Source organism: Eptesicus fuscus, chromosome 7 (genome assembly GCF_027574615.1).
Source record: "Eptesicus fuscus isolate TK198812 chromosome 7, DD_ASM_mEF_20220401, whole genome shotgun sequence".
NCBI lineage: Eukaryota > Metazoa > Chordata > Mammalia > Chiroptera > Vespertilionidae > Eptesicus > Eptesicus fuscus.
Genome location: NC_072479.1, coordinates 48,255,765 through 48,276,821, shown reverse-complemented (window position 1 = coordinate 48,276,821; position 21,057 = coordinate 48,255,765). Strand labels below are relative to the sequence as shown.

The window sequence follows — 21,057 nt, the reverse complement described above, 5'->3', positions numbered from 1 at the left end:
AAAAACAAAAAACAAAAAAAAACACACAAAGAAGCTTAAAAGGCACACACACAAAATGCTGACTCACCATTGCCCCTGGGGGGTGAGGAAGGGCTTACATTTACATACTGGTCTTTGCTTGAATTAACATGTACTGTTTTTAAAATGAAGCATTTTACAATGGCCTTTCTTAGCCTTCAAATTGAACCTCTCTCGGGTCCTGGTCTTAGCAATAAGGAAACTGAAGCGCAGCTAGGAAGAGGTAGAGCCCCTGACGTACAACCTCTCCTACATGTCTCATTTCAGATTCCCTTATCATCTTCACAGCCCTTGGCACATCGTGTGCCGGCCATAGGATCCAAACATCCTGAAACTGGTGGGGGTTTCCCCCTTTCCGTTCTGTCCTGCTTCTCTGAGGTACTCCTTTTCTTGTGCCCAAGTGGCTTCCACATTTCGTGTTTTAACAGCTTCCTTCCTACCTCTCACCATTTGCCTGCTTGTCTTTCTCCATCCCCTGGACAGGTGCCCTTGCCCTGGAAAGCCCACTGGAGTGACATCCCAGCTCCACACTTTCCAGTTTGGGGCAGGCACAAGGGCCCACCTACACAACTGCAGGACGGAGTATGCCTTCAAGTTGCTTTTTGTCCTGCAAAGGGTCCAAATGAGCTTTTAAACAACGTTTTCTTATTGCAGCCAAGACGCAGTGGTGTGTTTTGGCAGGCACTTTTCCCTCCTTTAGGTCTTTCCTTACATAGGTGTTTATTTTTGCTTTGGCTTTCTCCTGGAAGTTACAGGACTACTTTGTACGTCCCCACCCCCAACGTTCTCTTCCATGCTTACCCTCTATTGTGTTGATTTTTGTTTTAGCACCCATCAGTTTCACTTCGGATTCCTCACTCACCCTCTAGCCGTCTATCCCCATTTATACACATTTTCTATGTCAGCCCCTGGGGAAACGGTTATACGTGGGAAGTGTGTGTGTGGAGGCGGCGGGAGGAGATTGCAGATTCTAAGCAGGGCATCTTCCAGGCCACCTCTCGCACCGGAACCGGAGTGCCCCGGGAACCCAGCCCGCCCGGGGTATCCGGGCCACCAGAACAGGGTCAGCATCAAAGCGCCCAGGCGTCGGGAGAGCTGATTGGCTCATCGGGAACCAATCAGCGGGCGAGGCTGTGCACGGGCGAGGGCGGGCCCAGATTGCAGAGCGGACCCAGTTAAAGCTGAAGGGGCAGGTGTGCCAAGGCGCCAGGATTTCACGTGCAATTTTTGCAACCACCAGGTCACTATTTAACCCCACAACTCCGTGCTCTTCAATTCCACCTTCGGAGTTCCGCAGTTCCATAACGCTAAATGGGGGGAGAAACAGTACTGCTCCTACCATTCATAAAATGGTCATTAATATCGTCAATGAGGGAGTAGCCGGAGAGGGGGGCAGAGGCCATTAAAATCTCCCGCCCTCCTTGCCCTGTTCCACTCCAGGGCGTCAACAAAACTCAACCGGTTCTTGAAATAGCAAACGCTCGTTTAGTCGCCAAAGCTGATTACCAAAATGCTGTCATTAAAACACCTGGAGTAAGTTTTCCCCTCCCGAAGGGCTGGAGGGAATTGTATGGGCATTTAACGAACACGCACGGGTTTTACTACCTGCTAACGGAGAAGCGAATAAGCTATTAGGCTGAAGTCAGGAAACGAAGACCTTCCGAAATGTGCAACCTCGGAAGCAAATGCGGCCGCCTCCAGGGCTCGGACACCACCCCCACCCCCACCCCCACCCCTGGCGCAGGGACCGCTCCTCCAGGCTCTACCCCACACACTTCACCTGGAGGCACAGAGATCTGGGGTGGAGAACACAGATACCAGATGTCCCTGCTGTGTCTCAAACTTCAGCAGAACTGTTCTACGCATTCCCAAGTGCCACGGCCCCCGAAATCACAGATCCGTCCAACCTTCGCTTTCCCACGGTCCAGCGCCTCACCTACCCATCTACCACCCACACCCGGGCTGGAGACGCCGCGTCCTTGGGGATGGGGGAAGGGGGCGTGGAGAAGACGGGAAGGGTCAGGTACCCGCCTAGGTACCCGGCGAGGCCTGCCGCCGGCGGCCAGAGAACCCTGGGGCTGAGGAACAAGAAGAGAGGAGGTTAGGAGCCGTGCGGGGAAGGGCCGTGCGGAGAGGGGGGACCCGCCGGCGTCGCGGCACTCACTCTGCGTATCCAGTAGCCCAGGGCAGCCGCCGCGTCTCCTTGAGGATGAGGATGGGGCGGGCGATGTGGTCGGCGCTGCACTCCACCTCGTCCTGAGACAGCCCCAGGAACTCCGGCCGCCCGTACGGGAAGCGCAGGGGCAGGTCCGAGCCTCCGCCGCCTCCGCCGCCGTGCTCGGAGCCTGAGCTGCCAGCCATGATGCCGCCCATGAAATTGGCCACAGCAGATTTCACTCGAGTGAGCATATTACTCCGGCGCCCGGCAGCAGCGGTGCGAGCAGGAGGAGGTGGCGGGGGCGCGGAGCAGCGCAGCGCGGAGCATGCAGGCTGCGGCGGGCGCCGGGCGCACGGGCGGCGGGACCGCTGGGACGCGCCGCGAGGCTGCCGGAGCCTAGTGCTGCAGGGGGCCGAGCCCGGGCCTCCCGCGCTCCGTGCCGCCGCCTGCCCCCGCTACACTTCCGCAACGGAGAGGCATGGAGCGGGCGGGCCGGGCGGGGAGAGACGCCGCGCGCTCCGGGAGCGGCTGGGCGGCCGCAGCGTTGCTGCCGGTCCCTTCCCGACCCGCTGCGCTCCGCTCCTGCGTGAGCGGAACGGAGCCCACCAGGCGAACCCGCGGAGCCGGCGCCGCTGCTGCCACGGCTACCGCCGCCGTCGAGTCATGTGATAATCAGGCTGCAAGGGCTCTAGCTGCTGCTGTGGCCGGAGCTCAGCCCCTCCCCTGCCGGCCCGAGCGAGGCTCGCACTAAGATCAAGACCTCCCAGGGAAGGGGGAGCCGGGGAGCCGGGCAGGGTCTGTACCTGGCGGTGGGGATGGGGGCGCTGTGAGCTGAGCTGGTACAGGTGTTAGGGGGCGTCACGTGGGGCCAGGCAGCCTGGAAGAGCCAGCCGAGGAATCCGCTCTCAGAGAAATGCCGCCTACACCTTTGAGAAAGGGAACTTGAGAGCTGGAGGGGGAAAGGAGACAGGTGGAGAGCTGGTGGGACGCTCCAAGTCCTCCAGTGGAAACGAGGAACACCTGGTGCAACAGACTTTTCAGAGCTTTAAAAAACAACAACCTAAACAGATGCACAAGAATCATGAGAAGTTTCTCCCTAGGCATTTCTAGAATCGCTTTAGTTGTTCATTATCACCACCCGCATCGTGATCGGCAGAGCAAACCCTGTCTCAAACCCAGAATAAGCTCAATGGCGAAGAAAACAAAAGAAATCAGAAGCAAGCCCTACATAAATGCTTTATAAATGTGTACAGGCATTTTCTTCCAACATAGCAACAATAGTATCTTTTCAAAGCTGACCCTAAAAAGTAAAAACTATTGAGAAACTTGGTGCAACCTTTTTTTTTTTTTTACTTTGAAGTGTTGCTACAAACGTAACAACATTTTAAGACTAAAGGAAATAAACTAGAACATGGCAACTCAATGAAATGCTCAAGTAAAAAAATGAATGTTTGCCACGATAAAAATTTTTGGTGGTCTTGTATTGAAACAAAACAGAAAATTATGAAAAACACATGAATGTGCTTCATTAGGCATAACATTTGTTAAATGTTGGCTTTTGCAAGAGAGCTGTTTCCTGTTCATGTTTACTTATTCTGTATCCTGTTCCTATGTTTACCTACCATTTAGTCTGCCAGGATTCTGTCTTGTGGAGTTATGCAGTGAAGGCTCACTTGGAATTCAGGAGGAAATACAGGCTCTCATTTTTCTTAGGAAGGGGGGGGGAGAGAGAGGGGAGGAGGAGGGACGGGGAGAGAGCAGCCCAGGTGTGTTGGAGGGGATACTAATTCTCTGAAGAGGAATTGGAATCCTTGCTCTAAGGCAGTGGTCGGCAAACTCATTAGTCAACAGAGCCAAATATCAACAGTACAACGATTGAAATTTCTTTGGAGAGCCAAAATTTTTTAAACTTAAACTTCTAACGCCACTTCCTCAAAATAGACTCGCCCAGGCCGTGGTATTTTGTGGAAGAGCCATACTCAAGGGATCAAAGAGCCGCATGTGGCTCTCGAGCCGCAGTTTGCCGACCACGGCTCTAAGGGGAAGCCTTGGTAAACCTCATTCATTCCTTTTATAATATTTTTAAAGCATTTCCCCTTTGGCTTTTTTTCCCAATTACAATTTACATTCAATATTATTTTGTATTTAGTTTCAGGTGTACAGTATAGTGGTTAGAGATAATCAAAGTGTTCTCCCTACCCCCACCCTCAGATAATTCCAGTACCCCACCTGCCACCATACATATTTATTTCAATATTATTTACTATATTCCCTATGGTGTGCTTTACATCCCCTTGACTGTTTTGTAACTACCAATCTGTACTTCTTAATCCCTTCCACCTTTTTCACCCATTCCCCCAACCCCCCTCCCTCTGGCAACATTAGTCTGTTCTCTGTATCTGAGTTTTTTCAATTGTTTATTTATTTTGTTCTTTAGATTCCACATGTAAGTGAAATCATATGGTATTTGTCTTTCTCTGACTGACTTATTTCACTTAGCATAATACCCTCTAGGTCCATGCATGCTGTTGCAAATGGTAAGATTTCATTCCTTTTTACTTCCAAGTAATATTCCATTGTACTAGTATACATATGTACCACTGCTTTTTATCCACTTGTCTGTTGATGGGCACTTGGGTTGCTCCCATATCTTGGCTATTGTAGATAACCCTGCAATGAACCTAGGGGTACACATATTCTTTTGAATTAGTGTTTTAGGTTTCTATGGATATATACCCAGAAGTGGAATCGCTGGGTCACCCTTTGTCTTTCTCATGAATTGGCACTCCAGTTTACACCAAATTAATTATGTAAAACACAACAACATTCAAACTCTAGTGAAATAACATTCCTATCAATGAGTTCTTTTATTACTTTCCACAGAATAGAAATGTAATTTTATCTTGGCCCCTTTTTCTAATTTTAAATTTGGAGGCAAAATCCTAAATGAACAAAAACAATCTTCTCAACCTTTGCTTTGCTAAACTATAATTCCAATGGGAAATCTCTATGTAGTGGCTATCCATCCAACCAACCACATGCTCAGATAAACTTACAACCCCTCTCTCAAGCTTTTGTTGTAGGACAATTACCTTTAACCATGTCCTTTGGATACCCCAGTAACTTCTATTGAGATTAATATGTTCTTCCCTTCATTTCACTTTATGATAATGCTTTAGTATTTACTAAAAATAGGGTTAAAAAATTCTCGTCTCATTTATTTTCAATTTAAAAGTAGTACCAGATCATCCTATATAATAAAAGGCTAATATGCAAATCGACTGAACAGTGGAACAACCGGTCGCTATGACGAGCATTGACCACCAGGGGGCAGGCGCTCAATGCAGACGCTGCCCCCTGGTGGTCAGTGCGCTGGTGGTCAGTGAGCTCCTATAGGGGGAGTGCTGCTCAGCCAGAAGCTGGGCTCATGGCTGGTGAACACAGAAGCCTCTCCCGCTTCTGGAGCAGCGCTAAGGACCCCTTGGGGGATGTCCGATTTAGGCAGGGAGCGGGCCTAAGCTGTCAGACATCCCCTGAGGGGTCCCAGACTGTGAGAGGGCACAGGCCAGGCTGAGGGATGCCCCCCTCCCTTTTGCATGAATGTCGTGCACCGGGCCTCTAGTAGTCAATAAAGAAATAAAATTGAATAGTATGGAACTGTAAGTGAGAAAGTAAAAGACTCCAAAATATTTCCTCTGTGTTTGCTCAGAGAAGGGCATGTGGTTCGCAAAAATTCAGAAATCAAGCAATTAAAGACAGCTTCTCAACTAAGAACTATGGACTCAACTTACTTTTTATTCTCTTAAAGGATCAGTCTTGCTCTGTACCAGTATGTGTGACAGCCATCTAGAATGTCTTGAAATGCAAAATTAGTTACTTTGTCCTTTTTGTCATCAACTACATTTTGAATAGAAGGAGACTTTATGCTTGCCTGTAAATATTGTTAGGGTGAGCTTTTAAAAACCAAAACAATGTAGAACGTCATGGCAAATAATCTCCTATTTTATTCGAAACATGACTGCCCATCCCAATTACCCTGGTTATTCTTGTATAATGAACATATCCTATTTTTATCATGTTTTCTTTTTCTGTCTACTCTAGCAAATTTTAAAAATTAGTTTATTGCTTCATTTCTCTTCAAATTGCATTGGCTGTGGACAATTGGCACATTAGTTTTGCAATTCCTTGACTAGCAACAGCAGCATCACCTATAAACTTGTTGGAAAAGCCAATTCTCTGGCCCCATTTCAAACCTATTGAATTAGGACTCCTGGAGGCAGAGCCCCCCAAAATCTAGCTTAACAAGCCCTCCAGGAGATTCTGATAGAAACCATCTGAAAAACTTTGGCAGATGGAAAACATGTACTATTTACTTAATGGACAGGCAGGCATAAAAATGCAAGGACTATCTCAAATAAGAAAGTAAGCAGTGGTCAGAGTGCTTGGACTGTAAACGGATACAGAACGAGACTCGTGAACTGGATCTGTTCAGACGCATTATGAACTGCCCCTTTCTGCTTGATTTCTGTGGGCTTATGTTAGTGTAAAACCCTCAGCACATTTGCTGTGGGCAGATATGTAAATTGTTCAGCCTGTGGGAAGCTGTGGAGAAGGAAGTAGGATTGACCACTGCAGGGTGATCATCTCCTAGGCTGGATACCCAACAGGCAGTCTGTCTATGCATATGTTTCTGTCATGTGCCAAGCAGTGGCAGTTAAAAAAGTGGTATATAAATACATTTGTATAAATAAATATATGTTATATATATTTTTTATTGATTTTAGAGAGAAGGAGAAGAAGAGGGGGGGGGGGAAGTAGAGGGAGAGAAACATTGATTTGTTGTTCCACTTATTTATGCATTCATTGGTTGATTCTTGTATGTGCCCTGACCAGGGATTGAATTCGAAACCTTGGTCTATCAGGGCAGTTCTAACCAACTGAGTAACCCAGTTAGGGTCTATAATATATATTTAAGTCTACGGGTTTTTTGTTTTTTTATTTGGTAATGTTTTTAAAAGAGCCAATGTTAGGAAAAAAACATTTTTAGCCTTCCTTACATTTGTTATATGGTTTTGTATTGTTTTTTAGTTTAATTGCTGGGACTAGTGCACCAGATATAAACTTTCAATGCCTGAGGGTTTTAATCGGGCTCAGAATTCTTGTATAGCTCCTAGGCACCTCAAATTTAACATGTCACAAATAGCATTCATTATCTTCCCACGACTCTGCTTCTCCTTCTCCTGAGACTACAGTCAGCTTATGACAGAATCCATTTACCAATCTAGAAATCTGGAGGTATCCTCCTCATTCCTTCTTCTTTCTTTTCTTCCCATATCAGTCTGTCAGCCACTTTTGTTGATTCTGCCTTCCAGATACTCCCCTGTCCACTACTTTTGCTTAGACCTTCAATATCTCATACCCAGACATCTCCGCAGATTCTGGTTGGTGTTCTGGGAGCGCTATCATTCACACACAGCGGGGAGGAGCTTTCTAACCAGAGCAGCACCTGGTAATGCTATTTCCTTCCAATTGGCCACTTGGTTAAAATCATTACTACTCTTAACCCTCAAATCTGTTCCTGATCTCTGTCCTTTCTAGTCACAGGTTAACCTTTTCTCCATCCCAACAACTCTGTGCTTCAGGCTTATTATTACTGATTTCTAGAATCTGATGTCTTTTCCCACCACCTTCTTGTCTTAACAGGCTGTTTTACTTGAAATGCTGCAGTCCCTTTTTCCTTCCCCTTCCCCCTCACCCAGTGGCTAACTCCCTTTTTTTTTCTTCATATCCCCCACATTTAAAAGCTTTATTCTCTATATCCCCCCTAGCATTTAAAAGCTTTATTCTCTATATTCCAAAGCACCTTTACGTAACTCTATCCATAATTATAGCAGATCGCATTGTGATAAAATTATCTGGTTCCTGCAATGTAAGGTAACTGAGAAGAGGGGGCTGTTTCTTCTTTCTCTTTGACCTTACAACATTTGCCATACATTACACGTATTTAATAAAGGTTGAATGAGTAAATAAATGATGATGGCAAAGAGAAAATGGCAATAAGAAGTGTCTCATTTAAAGGTCAAATTAGAGAAATTTTAGTAGTGTTTTCTAGAATAAAAAAAGATAGAGGTAAAAGGTTCATAAACCCTGATGGGCATCCATTACATCCTAATTTTGATGTCCAGGAGTTACCAGATTTAACATAAATGTCTTTAGTATATAAGTCAGGTGATTTCATATGTTGAAAACCATTTTATTTAATACATCTGGAAAACAAAACTGTGTCCTAGATTTTAGTAGAAAAGTACTTTTAATGCCCTAGTACTTAATGTCTTTGGCCTTTCTATTAAAGCATAAGTATTTGGGAAATGTCTGTTACTGAATTTTCTATTTGAAATTCGGAATTCGTTTTTACAAATATGATTTTCCATGAATACCATCCCTAAATGAATTGTTTCTATCTGCCTATTTCCCCCCATTAAATGTTTGTTTTTCATTGTTTTGAGATTGTTGATGAAAACAATGGAAAAAATATTTTCAGAAATTACCAAAGATTATAAAGCATGACAGTTAAAAATCAACTTAGTTTTTTAAAAATATATTTTTATTAGGAAGGAAGAGGGAGAGAGAGATAGAAACATCAATGATGAAAGAGAATCATTGATTGGCTGCCTCCTGCATGCTCCCTGCATGTGGGGAGCGAGCCTGCAACCTGGCCATGTGCCCTATGACCAGAATCGCAGGTCGATGCTCTATCCATTGAGCCAAACCATCTAGGGCTCAACTTAGTTTTTAAAAGAACTAACTTGGGTTGTTCTAAAATGTAATAGGATGAGAAGTCTGAAGAAGCTTACTAGCAACTAGTGTTTATATATGTCAGAACATAAATAGTGGTGTTTTTGCTTTTGTTTTGTTTTCAGCAATGAGGCTCATTAATATAAGGTACTGGAACTTTGTAAAATAATCCAGAATTTTTTTAATTCAGAATTTTTTATCATTGAGATATTCTAGAATAACAACATATAGCATCTGTCATTTTCACTGAGAGCTCTTTGTATAAAAGGCAATTAAGAGCTGTTTCTAGCCACCAAACATACCCTAAACTCCCCCCCCACCCCCCGCCACACACACACACAAGGTGGGTAACTCTTAAATCTCAATTATGCAATCAAAGACAGATATTAATTTCTCATTCTTTCTGCCGCAGAGAGCTTACAATTAGCTTTCCACAAGAATACAAAAATATCACTCACATTTTTTTTTCCACAGAGGAAGAAAGTCACAGACAACTTTTAAATCCTCTGCTGGGGTTCTCACTACCTTTCTTGTTGTTTTTTATTTGTTTGTTTGTTTGTTTTTTATTCTGCATGCATTCTGTATCACAGCAGGAGCTTGACATTAAAGATTTGAAAATCAATGAACTCATTTACTACATCTCAATTCCAGAGTAAATGAACATTTCAGATCAGCCCCTTTCATTACCTTTTCTTTTCACTGCTGTCTGAACTACCCCAAAAAGCCTTTCAACAAAACAGTTCATTCTCCTCATCTTTATTCTTCATCTTACTCCATGAAAGGTGTTTTCTAGAAAAAGGAGCTGAGAGAGACAGAGAGGCAGGCTTGCTGGTCTGAGTTAGCCTGTGAAGCAATGGGAGAAGGGGCCACAGTTCCCTCCTCAGACGTCACTGTTACTCTGCTTGCTTATTTGAAATATAATTTCCTACTTGAACTGGATTTAAATAGAAGTAAAAGAATACTCATTCCAAAGGCATGCATAAGTAATTTGGGGTTGCATATATCTATAGATCTTTGATTTTTATCTTTTAGTATGTGTTATTGGGAATCAAAACATTTACTATTATTTACCTTTATTTTTTTTAATGTTCTCATCCTTAGTGTAGGATTAGGACCTGGTAAAGATAAAAGACTAAGGCTATAATTCACCAAATCAATTCTCTAATAATAAAAAATTAGAGCAAATATTAACTTGAGTGCCTATGCTTAAACATCACCAGTCCTTATTATACGTGGAAAGATGAAGGGATTTTGAAAAAAAACACACAAAATATTACCACATTTACTGATTTTTAAAAACAAATAACTAAGTACTAGATTTTAAAAACAACAACAACGCTTTTATCTATAATTTTAAGAAACCTTTGTGAAGTCTACATGTAGTGCTGTGTCCATTGCTCCCTTTCTTTTACAATTTATTTTAAAAATTTGTTCATTTATCAAGCAAGACTGATTACTTTTCTATAATTGTACAGGAAAAAAAGGGTGATTTTTTATTCTTCAAAATTTATCTTCTTGGTGATGAAAAAAAAAAGTGAAATAAATTAAATTAAAAAAATTATCTTCTGATCATCCTCGTGTTAGAAACGATCACCCTTGTAAGATTATTTCCCACCCCACTCCTTTCTGAAGCTCTTTGGTTCATGCTTTTTTGTTATCTGAGATGGTGTTGGGTTTTTCCCTCCTTTCAGTTTTCTATTATTCTAGTGGCTGTTCCTCCACTTTCTTAGTAGCCTTACAGAACAGAAGGAATTCCTGCGCTGGCAGAGCTGAACACTAGACACTGAGAATTGCAGTGGAGAAATATTAGCTATTATGAGTGGTGCCATCCAGGAGAATGGGAAGCTAATGCTGCAAAGCCAGAACTCCCTGATGGTGTGGAGGTTACAGGTTACACAGGTTAGAGCAAAATCAGGACACCATTGGTTAGGGGTTCAGGGTCATGCTGGGAGCTGATTGGTCGGAGGTGAGGTAAGGGTGATGAATCATTTCTTCAGGTCTTGAGGACAACTCTGAGGTCTTTCGGTGTGTCCCTCTGTGCGGTCTCATGGGAGAGTAGCCAGGGGGTCGTTCCACCTTAGGGCTCAGGAACTGAAACATAACTTGGGTCAAGATGTTATTTTTAGCCTGCCAGAGGTCCCACGTGTGACCATTATTCAGGTCCAGCTATTGTCTTCTGATGGGGGCGGGGGCTGGGGGGTTTGCTGATTTTCCTGGGGAAAGGCTAGGTCTCTGAGAGGTAAACAGAGAAAGAGAGATGATTTCTAGAGCTAGGATTTAAAAACTAAACTTAATGTCATAAGGACCCTTCATTTCAGTGGAAGCATTTTTCTTCGGAAACACATACATATCTGCTTAATCAGCTGTCCAATTCCAGGGTTAGATTACTGGAGGACGGCAGACCAAAAATAGGCAACAGTTAACTCTTCATGGCCTTGTTCAAGGACAAACCATGAATCAGGGCAGCATGACAAAAACTGCGTGGCGGACCAATTTTTCTACAGAAACAAAACAAGCGCACTTCAGGCTCTGGTATGTCATTTTGCTTTCTGGAAGGGAAAAAGCCACATTGTGCGACCAAGGGAGACAGTGTCGCTCTCTTAAACAACCACTGTGTTCCTTTGAACGGGATAGCACAAACATTTGCATAATGTCAGAACACTCTGTAGGGGAGTTACTGGCATGGTAATGAGGAAGAAAACATAATTTTGATTGTTATAGAACATTTGACTATCTTAAATTACAAAGAACCCTGACTACAACACACTGGGTTGTCTTATTCAAGTTTCCTGTCAGTAACGAGGTTAAACTAAATATGCACTAATGTTTTGGTGAGGTAGACAATTGTGCCTCTTTTTCTTTTTAAGAAAAAAAAATATCAGGTTACTTGGAGAAAGATAGAACCTTACTGTAGGGTACAGTTGAAAACAAGCAAATCCTATCTTTGCTTTGGAGAATGCCAGCAACAAAACTTGTCCAATGAGCTGTTTGCCCTCTGTACCTTCTCCTAATTGTACCTACTTCCTTCCCCAGAGACCATGCTAAACACTGTAGAGATTAGCCTTTCCCAGGCTCTGGTCCTCTCGTGTTTCCCTGATCACTCTGACCTTTGTCTCAACTCTTCTTTCCTAAGTTCTCACGCCCAGCCATCTCAGTCTTGTGCCCTAATGATGAGTTGGATCACCAAATCTCTTGTATTCTGGTCAGGAGAAAAAGTCATGAGCCACCTTCTCAGGCCTGAAAATATAGATCTAGTATGTTGAAAAACCATATTGAAAGATTAGAATAAAAATGTAACCTTATTTTTGTCCCCCACAGACCTCTAAAATTGACCAGGGCTAATTTCCCCTGATCTTTATTAAGGAAAACTGTTACAAACTTGGAACTAAGGCAAGAGGATGGCTACACATTCTTTCGATGCCCTACTGGAGTATTGCCTCACAGGCCCACCCAAGGATCACTTACTTTTCTAGGGGAATATGCCATTTGTTATTCTTGATTAGGGTCCAAACTCTAATTACATGTTATTAGAGTGATATTACATGTTAACTTTTATATTTTTGTCCAGTAGAGATGCAAATTATTTGTCTGACTGAAAAAAAAAATTAAGGCTCTGATCATATAGTTCAGTTGTTTAGAGTGTTGTCTCAATATGCCAAGCTTGCAGGTTTGATCCCTGGTCAGGGCAAATTAAAAAAAAAAACAACCAATAAATAAGTAGAATAATAGATCTCTCTCTCTCTCTCTGTCTCTCTCTCTGTCTCTCTCTCTCTCAAATCAATCAACAAAAAATTTCTTTAAAAGAAAAGAAAAAAAATTACCCAAAGGTTATGGTTTTATTGCCCTGTAGGAGTTTAGCTATTTTACTTTATAATGTCTCCATCTTCCAATAAACATTCTGTCCTCATTCAGTTTCCTCAAATATTCAGTTTCTCAAATGCTCATTGAACCAGCATTAACATTCTTCTGGCTCTCTCACCAATGACTTAAATAAATCTTGACACGGTTATTCTAGCTTCTAGGAGCGCTATGTATTTATCTTTTGAAAATTATACTTTGTCACCCTAAATGGAGATTTAGGCAGGCATATATTTTCTGGGAACTCTCAGAAAATAACAAGTCCTCCGGGCACTTTTAGTAAAAAACAGTTTCAGTGACTAGAATGTCCAATCTTGTTTAACTATCAAAACTCTGAACTCCTCTCCTCCAACCTGGGCCAGCCTCAGGACTGAAGTCTGCAGGGGGAAATGAGTGTGGTTCTTCTGTTCCATTGTCTTCATACTCACCTGGTGATTTGCAGTTTTGGGTCTCACAAGGGTCAAAGGTGAGTGGGGGTACATGGAGAGATGTAAGGCGATCAGCCAAGGGTTGCTTGGCTCAGTGTCTTCATACTTTACACCTGAGGCTGACAGTTCATGCTGATAACACCTCTGCTAGTCCCTTCTCTCAAGCAGGTCCCTTGACCTAGGAGGATGAAAATGTGTTGAATTCCTTTATCGGTTCTGGGCAATAAGGGGTCCAACCCAGCTTCTTTCTGCAAAAGGTATCAGTCCTCTCCAGGTGGCTCTATTGGGCAAGACCTAATATAACCCAATCCATTAGTCCTTGAGAATGTACTTCCTTTGACCCAAAACACTCTGGGAATGTGGGATGATCCTACAAGGGATGTCCTCTCCTGCCTCCCTCAGTAAGGGGTTAGCACTTTCTCTCACTGTCTAGATTTCCTAGGTGGGCATCAGGGCCCCTCATCCAGAATAAGCTTTCTCTTATGTGAGTCAGGCACTGGTACTCTGTGTCTCCAAAGTTAGGCACAGAGAAACCAAGATGGTGGCATAGGTAAACACCTAAACTGCTGCCTCACACAACAATTTCAAAACTACAACTAGAAGACAAAACGGACATCATCCAGAACCACAGGAAGGCTGGCTGAGTGGAAATTCTACAACTAGAAGGGAAGAGAAAAGCACACTGAGACTCAGAGGAGCTGCAGGAGGTAGAGGTACTGAGATGCACGGACAGAGAGGACTGGCAACTGAGTGCGCGGCTGGCTTTCTCAAGCAGGAGGGAGACAAAAGCTCCCGACTGGGCTGAACTCCAGTTCCGGGTGAGACTCTGGGGACCCAGACTCATTCGGGGAGAAACTAGACTGTCTGGCAGTGGGTGGAACTCAAGGGCGGCTTTCTCTCAGAGGTGCTTGCAGCGATTACCATTGGACACTGAGACACAGGGGCCTATTAGGGCAGAGGGTGGGGTGGGAACTGGGTGGAGGGAAGCTATGGGGGAAAAAAGAGGAACAATTGTAATAATCTGGAAACCAATACTGTCTGCTCCGCCCTGAGACTCCGCCCCATCCAAGCTGAGCACAGAGGCTTTTGCAAGTCTTGTCTCATAAGGGTGTCTCCAGCACAGAAGTTCTCCCAGCATAGACACAGCTGATCCTCACAGCCAATTGGCCTGGAGGTCAGTTCCTCCCAGTGATACCAACAACAATCAAGGCTTAACTACAACAAGATTGTGCACACAGCCCACAAAGGGATGCACCAAGAGTGTCCACCTCAGGTAACTGGGGAGGCTGAGACACTGGGCCCTATAGGACACCTAGCACACAAAGCCACTCTATCAACTCAGGGAAGCAGCCAAAATGCAGAGACAAAGAAACAGATCACAAATGAAAGAAATGAAGGAATGGAAAATGACTGGATATAGAGTTCAAAACCATGGTTATAAGGTTTTTCAAGAATTTTTTAGAAAAGGCCAATAAAGTTAGCGAGACCCTCGAGGATATGAAAAAGGACCAACTAGAAATTAAGCATATACTGACTGAAATAAAAAATATTATACAGAGATATAACAGCAGACTAGAGGATCGCAAGAATCAAGTCAAAGATTTGAAATACAAAGAAGCAAAAAACACTCAACCAGAAAAGAAAAGAAAAAAGAATCCAAAAATATGAAGATAGTGTAAGGAGCCTCTGGGACAACTTCAAGTGTACCAACATCAGAATTATGGGGGTGCCAGAAGAAGAGAGAGAGCAAGATACTGAAAACCTATTTGAAGAAATAATGACCGAAAACTTCCCCCACCTGATGAAAGAAATAGACTTACAAGTCCAGGAAGTGCAGAGAACCCCAAACAAAAGGAATACAAAGAGGACCACACCAAGACACATCATAATTAAAATGCCAAGAGCAAAAGACAAAGAGAGAATATTAAAAGCAGCAAGAGAAAAACAGTTAGTTACCTACAAGGGAGCACCCATATAACTGTCAGCTGATTTCTCAACAGAAACTATGCAGGCCAGACAGGAGTGGCAAGAAATATTCAAAGTGATGAATAGCAAGAACCTACAACCAAGATTACTCTACCCCGCAAAGCTATCATTCAGAATTGAAGGTCAGCTAAAGAGCTTCACAGATAAGAAAAAGCTAAAGGAGTTCATCACCACCAAACCAGTATTATATGAAATGCTGAAAGGTATTCTTTAAGAAGAGGAAGAAGAAGAAAAAGGTAAAGATAAAAATTATGAACAACAAATATCTATCAACAAGTGAATCTAAAAATCAAGTGAATAAAAAAATCTGATGAACAGAATAATCTGGTGAATATAATAGAAACAGGGGCATAGAAAGGGAGTGGACTGACAATTCTCTGGGGGAAAGGGGTGTGGGGGGTGGAGGAAGAGACTGGACAAAAATCGTACACCTATGGATGAGGACAGTGAGCGGGGGGGGGGGGGGGTAAAGGCAGAGGGTGGGGTGGGAACCGGGTGGAGGGAAGCTATGGGGGAAAAAAGAGGAACAATTGTAATAATCTGAACAATAAAGATTTATTAAATTAAAAAAAAATAAAATGAAATAAAAAAAAAAAAGTTAGGCACAGTTCTCTAAATGGTAGTCTTTAAATTTGTGGTTAGACGTTCACACTTCCTGTCTAATGTGGAAGTGTGGGTCAGGGCCTCTGGCCTCTCCAAAGTAATTTCTTCACCAATCCAACTCCTGGCCACTCTCTAACCTCTTTATATGGCTTTCAATGGACCAAGGGGATCAAGGGCTGTGGAGCAATTTCTCAGGTCCATTTCATTTGTAAATCTGAATATGGTGGTGGTGATGTGGGGGGTTGTCTCACTCTTACTTTGATACTGTGATTATCGCTTCACTCAAACTGCGAAAGAATCTCATTCTAATTTCCTATTACATTTACATTTAAGTTTACTGGAAATAAGCAAATATAGGAGGGAAGTTTCTACCATATCAAGAGAGGTGTTGGGATGAAACACATCCAACAAGCAATTACCTACTCAGTCCAAGAGTCAAGTTGGCTTTGAAGTTATAAAGGCAGAAGCTTTTTTAATATGGCCATTATTCAGCAAAAGGCATAAATTTTTCCTTCATACACACATGGTAGATATACACTGAGTGGCCAGATTATTATGATCTCTGAATGCATAATAATCTGGCCACTCAGTGTATATCCTATATAATAAAAGGCTAATATGAAATTGTCCCCTCGACCAGGAGTTCTACCAGCAGGCAGGCTGGCCAACCACCCATGTCCCCTCCCCCTGGCCAGGCTGGCCGGACCCCACCCATGCATGAGTTCATGCACCGGGCCTCTAACATATATTATATACTGAGTGGCCAGATTATTATGAGTTCAGAGATCATAATAATCTGGCCACTCAGTGTATATACACATTAAAAGCCCATATTTGTTATGGGCTTGGGATGGTACATCCAACTCTACCTCCATCTTCTCAACTTTCATTCGATATGTATTTATTGATTTAACAAGCCAGGCATTATGCTAGGTGCTGAGGTATATAGTGGTGAGCCAAACAGTTGTGCTCCCTAACTTTCCAGAAGCTTTGGGAACCTGAGTGTGTGTCATGTTTTATCACATTTTCATATCCCTCTCTTCCTCCTCCTCACTTACCTTTCTCTTGAAGAATTCTTAAGAACTGAATGGGTTTTCAAAATCTTCTAACTTTTTTTCCCAGCACACTCTGGCTTTTTCTCATATTGTGTTTTCTTGGGAATTATGACTCTCACACTCTAGCCTAACTGAGAAAATGATTCTATTTTTATACTCTTTCCTTCACATCCTTGGGATTGTAGTAGGAAAGCACTCACTTTGTAATTAGTCCTGGATTTGAAGACCAACTCTGCCATTTATTATTAGCTTTATGTTTTGGGCAAATTATTTAATCTCTCTGAAACTTGGTTTCTTTATCCACATAGAGGACTAACACTGTCCTGTTTAAGTCGTTGTACTATTTGAGAGAGGATGTCTTCAAAATGCTGGCGTGAAGTAGATATTCCCTAAGTGAACTCTCCTAGGAGCTTCCTTTCTCTTCACCCTGTTGTTGAAGCACCTCTTCCAATCTGGGACCAGGGCTGAGGTTTATTATCAAAGCAGTTTTGCCCCCTGTGTTCTGTAAACTACAAGTCATTCTTTGTATTTCCCATTTGGAACATGAAGTTGTTGACTCTTGTTTTACACAATAGAATTATGGCTATGCTTTTACTCACATTCTACATAGCTGCTTAAATAACAGTGCCACTTCACAGACATGGACCTGACTGACCACTCTGCTTTTCCTCATCTGTTCTCCCACCATACCCTTTCTCCTGATTATTCTTTAGGATGTGTGTGAAGACTCACTTATCTTTAGGGATCATTAATTTGCTTCGTAGAATGGAGCAAATAATATATTTAGCTGTTAATCACAAAGTTAGTCCAGGATTTGTCAACAAAGCATAATCAGCCTCATAGATTCTTAACTCCCACTGCACCCCTAGATTAACACCAAATTGATCTAGTTTTTAAGTTTATGCCTCACTTCTTATTCTCCACTCAAATCATCAAGACTCATTGAGCACTTTTTTTTGTGGGGAACAACTAAACTCATGTACTCATCATAGGACTGACAAGAAATCAATGCCTTTAGATATTATTTATGTAATGCCACCAGTCATTGAAACTTGAGTTACAACTGTTCTCACTGGTCTTTAGCAGAAGCCAGATTCCTCATAAAAAGGCAAATGGACAAGTGTCAAAGGTATTAGAGATCATCTAAGATCATTACAATGTTTGACTTTTCTTATTAATTAAAAAAAATCATTGAAAAGTCAAAAATATAATTGTAAGAGAACCATCCTAAATAACCAATAAAAGATCGTTAGTCTGGTTAAAGCAACAGTGGGGGATCTAAAGCTCTACCCACTCAGTCCCTCCTTATCTGAGTTACTTCTGAAGACTCCATGCCCACTGTGCAGATCAGCATCTGAAAAGTACTAATCTAGGTCAACCCCTTCATTATGCAGGAGAGGAAACTGAGGTTCAGAAACATTTATTAAGACCCCATTCAAGATTCTGTTTTGTTGTTATTTATACCAGTTTGCATGATGGCTAAATAGAGCTAATGGGCCAGGACTAGGGTGAGGCAAGTAAGCTGTCTTTTGATCCTCCTCAAAAGTTAAGGAGGATCCCTTGTTAGGTCTGTGCAAGTGTTGATCTGCACTGGCAGGACCCTGAGAGTGCTTCCTTATATCTTGTGCCCTAATTGTGCTGTTTGTCTCCCTAACCCAAATCCTGCCTCTATTTATACTTAAAATAGGAAATGTGAGTACATATATTTACAAACTAGAAGCCCGATGCACGAAGATTCGTGCAGAATGGGCCTTCCTTCCCCTGGCTGCCAGCATTGCCTTCGCTCTGGCCAGAGCTGCCTTTCCGCCTTCCCATGCTGCCCAGAGGCCTGGAGCGGCTGGGGCGGTGCAGAACACCTGTGTCGTCACCATGGCAATGACTCAAGTGTCCCACCCTGCCCCTGGCGCCTGTGTATGCAAATTAACCCACCATTTTTGTTGGGTTAATTTGCATACTCACTCCTGATTGGCTGGTGGGCGTCGCTAAGGTATGGTCAATTAGCATGCTACTCTCTTATTAGGTAGATACGCCACATGTATACTCTACCTCTTATTGTTTCTTGCCCTCTTATCTTTGTCTTCCCTATAGGACTCTGAATTTTGGAGATCAAGGACCATAGCTTTCATCATTATAGTCCCAAGATTTGGTTTAGTATACAGGAAATAATGACTACTCAATAGTGTCTATTTAATGGACAGATGAGTGGGTGGATCTAAATTCTGTCTTTTACGAAGGTTTTTCTGACATCTCAAATTCACCCTGATGGAGAGCATCCTCTGCACTCATAACACATTATCTGAATAACTCATTTCACAAATAATCATGTATGCTGACATTACTTTTATGTTTACATAACTCTTGTGGGGCGATTTAGTTTTCTAATGCTCTGTCTTTATGCACAATTAGATTTTAGTTAAGAGCAAAAGACAATTTGTGTTCTTTTTAAAATTCTCTCAGCATCTAGCAGAAGAATCTACACATTGGCGCAATGCAGCAAATAGTTCTTTACTATGTGAATGAAGAATGAAGGAATAAATAAGTATGAATAAATAAATGGCATCTTCTCAGTTGAAAACAGAGTTTATAAAATGTAGTAACTGTTTTAAGTCCTAGCTTGCCTATTAACTAGCTAAGTGACCTTGAACAAATCATTTTACCTCTTTGGCCTTAGTTCTTGATATGTAAAATGAGGAGGTGGCTTGAGTGATTCTGAAGATATCTCTAGCTTTAGCATCTTGCAGATCAATGATTGTAGAAATCTGCCATGCAAGGTTGCATAGGAGGTCAGGTAAATTTTGCTACTACAAATCCACTTGTCATTCTAACAGCAATTTCCTAAATGTAGTTGATGGTCCAATTTTTAAGTGTTTAAAGAGTCCTGGAATTATGAACAGATTGTGTGTCAAAACTAATTTGTATTATAATAGGTATATTACGGTTGATCTATCTTTTGTGGTCTCGCCTGAAAATTAAATACCTAGTATATATAACCAATAATATTTCAAGTATAAATATTCATTTATAGCTTATTTCTATGGGAAAATACACTCATAATTCTAACTAGGATACTGAAGAACAAATATCCCTAGGTCAGTACACGGTGAAGAAGAAGAATGGAAAGGGATGGAATGTTCCCAGGACTTTAACCACAGTTCTTAAAAAAAAAAAAAAATCAAACATTTCACATTCAGATTTCTGTCTTAATTCAGAAAGTAATTAGCTTATTACAAGGTCAATGTGACTATTTTATTATTTCAATAAGGTAAAACAGATATTTTTAAATGTCCAATTTATTATTATGTTGTCATTTAACTTTTTTCAGTATTTACTTTCCTTCTGTAAAATACATGCAAGACAGAAAACGGCTTATTAAAAATTCCTTAGAGAAATATGAGTAATCTTCCAAGAGACTCCCAGAAAAGATTTTACTCTTTCCTCGCCTGCTTTTCCCATAATAATATTGAGTTACATTGATAAAAAAAAGTATGAAGATTTGCTAAGCAAATTCATGTTTGGTGACTGAATTAACAGTGTGACTAAATTGTTTTTTTTTTCTTAAGGAAAAATATAGTTTCATAAGGAAGTATTTGGTGGTTCATGAGAAACCTCATGCCATTCTGGAGTTCATCATTCAGAAATATGGCCTAGGTATTTCAGTTTACGATAACTAACAAACCTTGAACATACATTGTCATTTCCAACTCTCCATTTAACTAGGTCCTCAGTCACTTAATAAATTATCACTGAGTGTAAAGAACAGTGCAAGTCCACCGTACAGCTTAGATTATGCCGGATTACAACCATACCACTTCCACGAGTAACACACCCAAGGTGGGAACTCTGTGAGCAACAAAGTCCCACTGAAGCAAGTCCTGGTCCATAGGGTTGACTCCTGCAGAGTAGCTCCTCTGCTGTAGTTGTAGCTAATCCTCATAAACTGGCTTGGGGGTCAATCCCTCCCAGTGATGCCAATAGCAATCAAGGCTCAACTACAATAGGACAGCGCATACAGCCCACACAAGGGGCGCACCTGCAGTGCCCAGTTTGGGTGACTGGGGAGGCTATGCCACTGGGCCCTACAGGACATCTACTACACAAGACCACTCTACCAAGACTGGGAGATGTAGCAGCTCTGCCTAATACATAGAAACAAACA

General features: G+C 42.3%; 1 protein-coding gene across 1 annotated transcript in view; it reads right to left on the bottom strand.

The window, feature by feature from the left end:
- Positions 1-2,818, bottom strand: part of PPM1H (protein phosphatase, Mg2+/Mn2+ dependent 1H) — a 240,002-nt gene extending 237,184 nt beyond the window's left edge. Inside the window, exon 1 of the mRNA XM_054718908.1 lies at positions 2,183-2,818. Coding sequence (XP_054574883.1) covers positions 2,183-2,427 — 245 coding nt within the window. The 5' untranslated portion in view covers positions 2,428-2,818. The remainder of the gene's footprint in view (positions 1-2,182) is intronic.
- Positions 2,819-21,057: the final 18,239 nt, after the last annotated feature.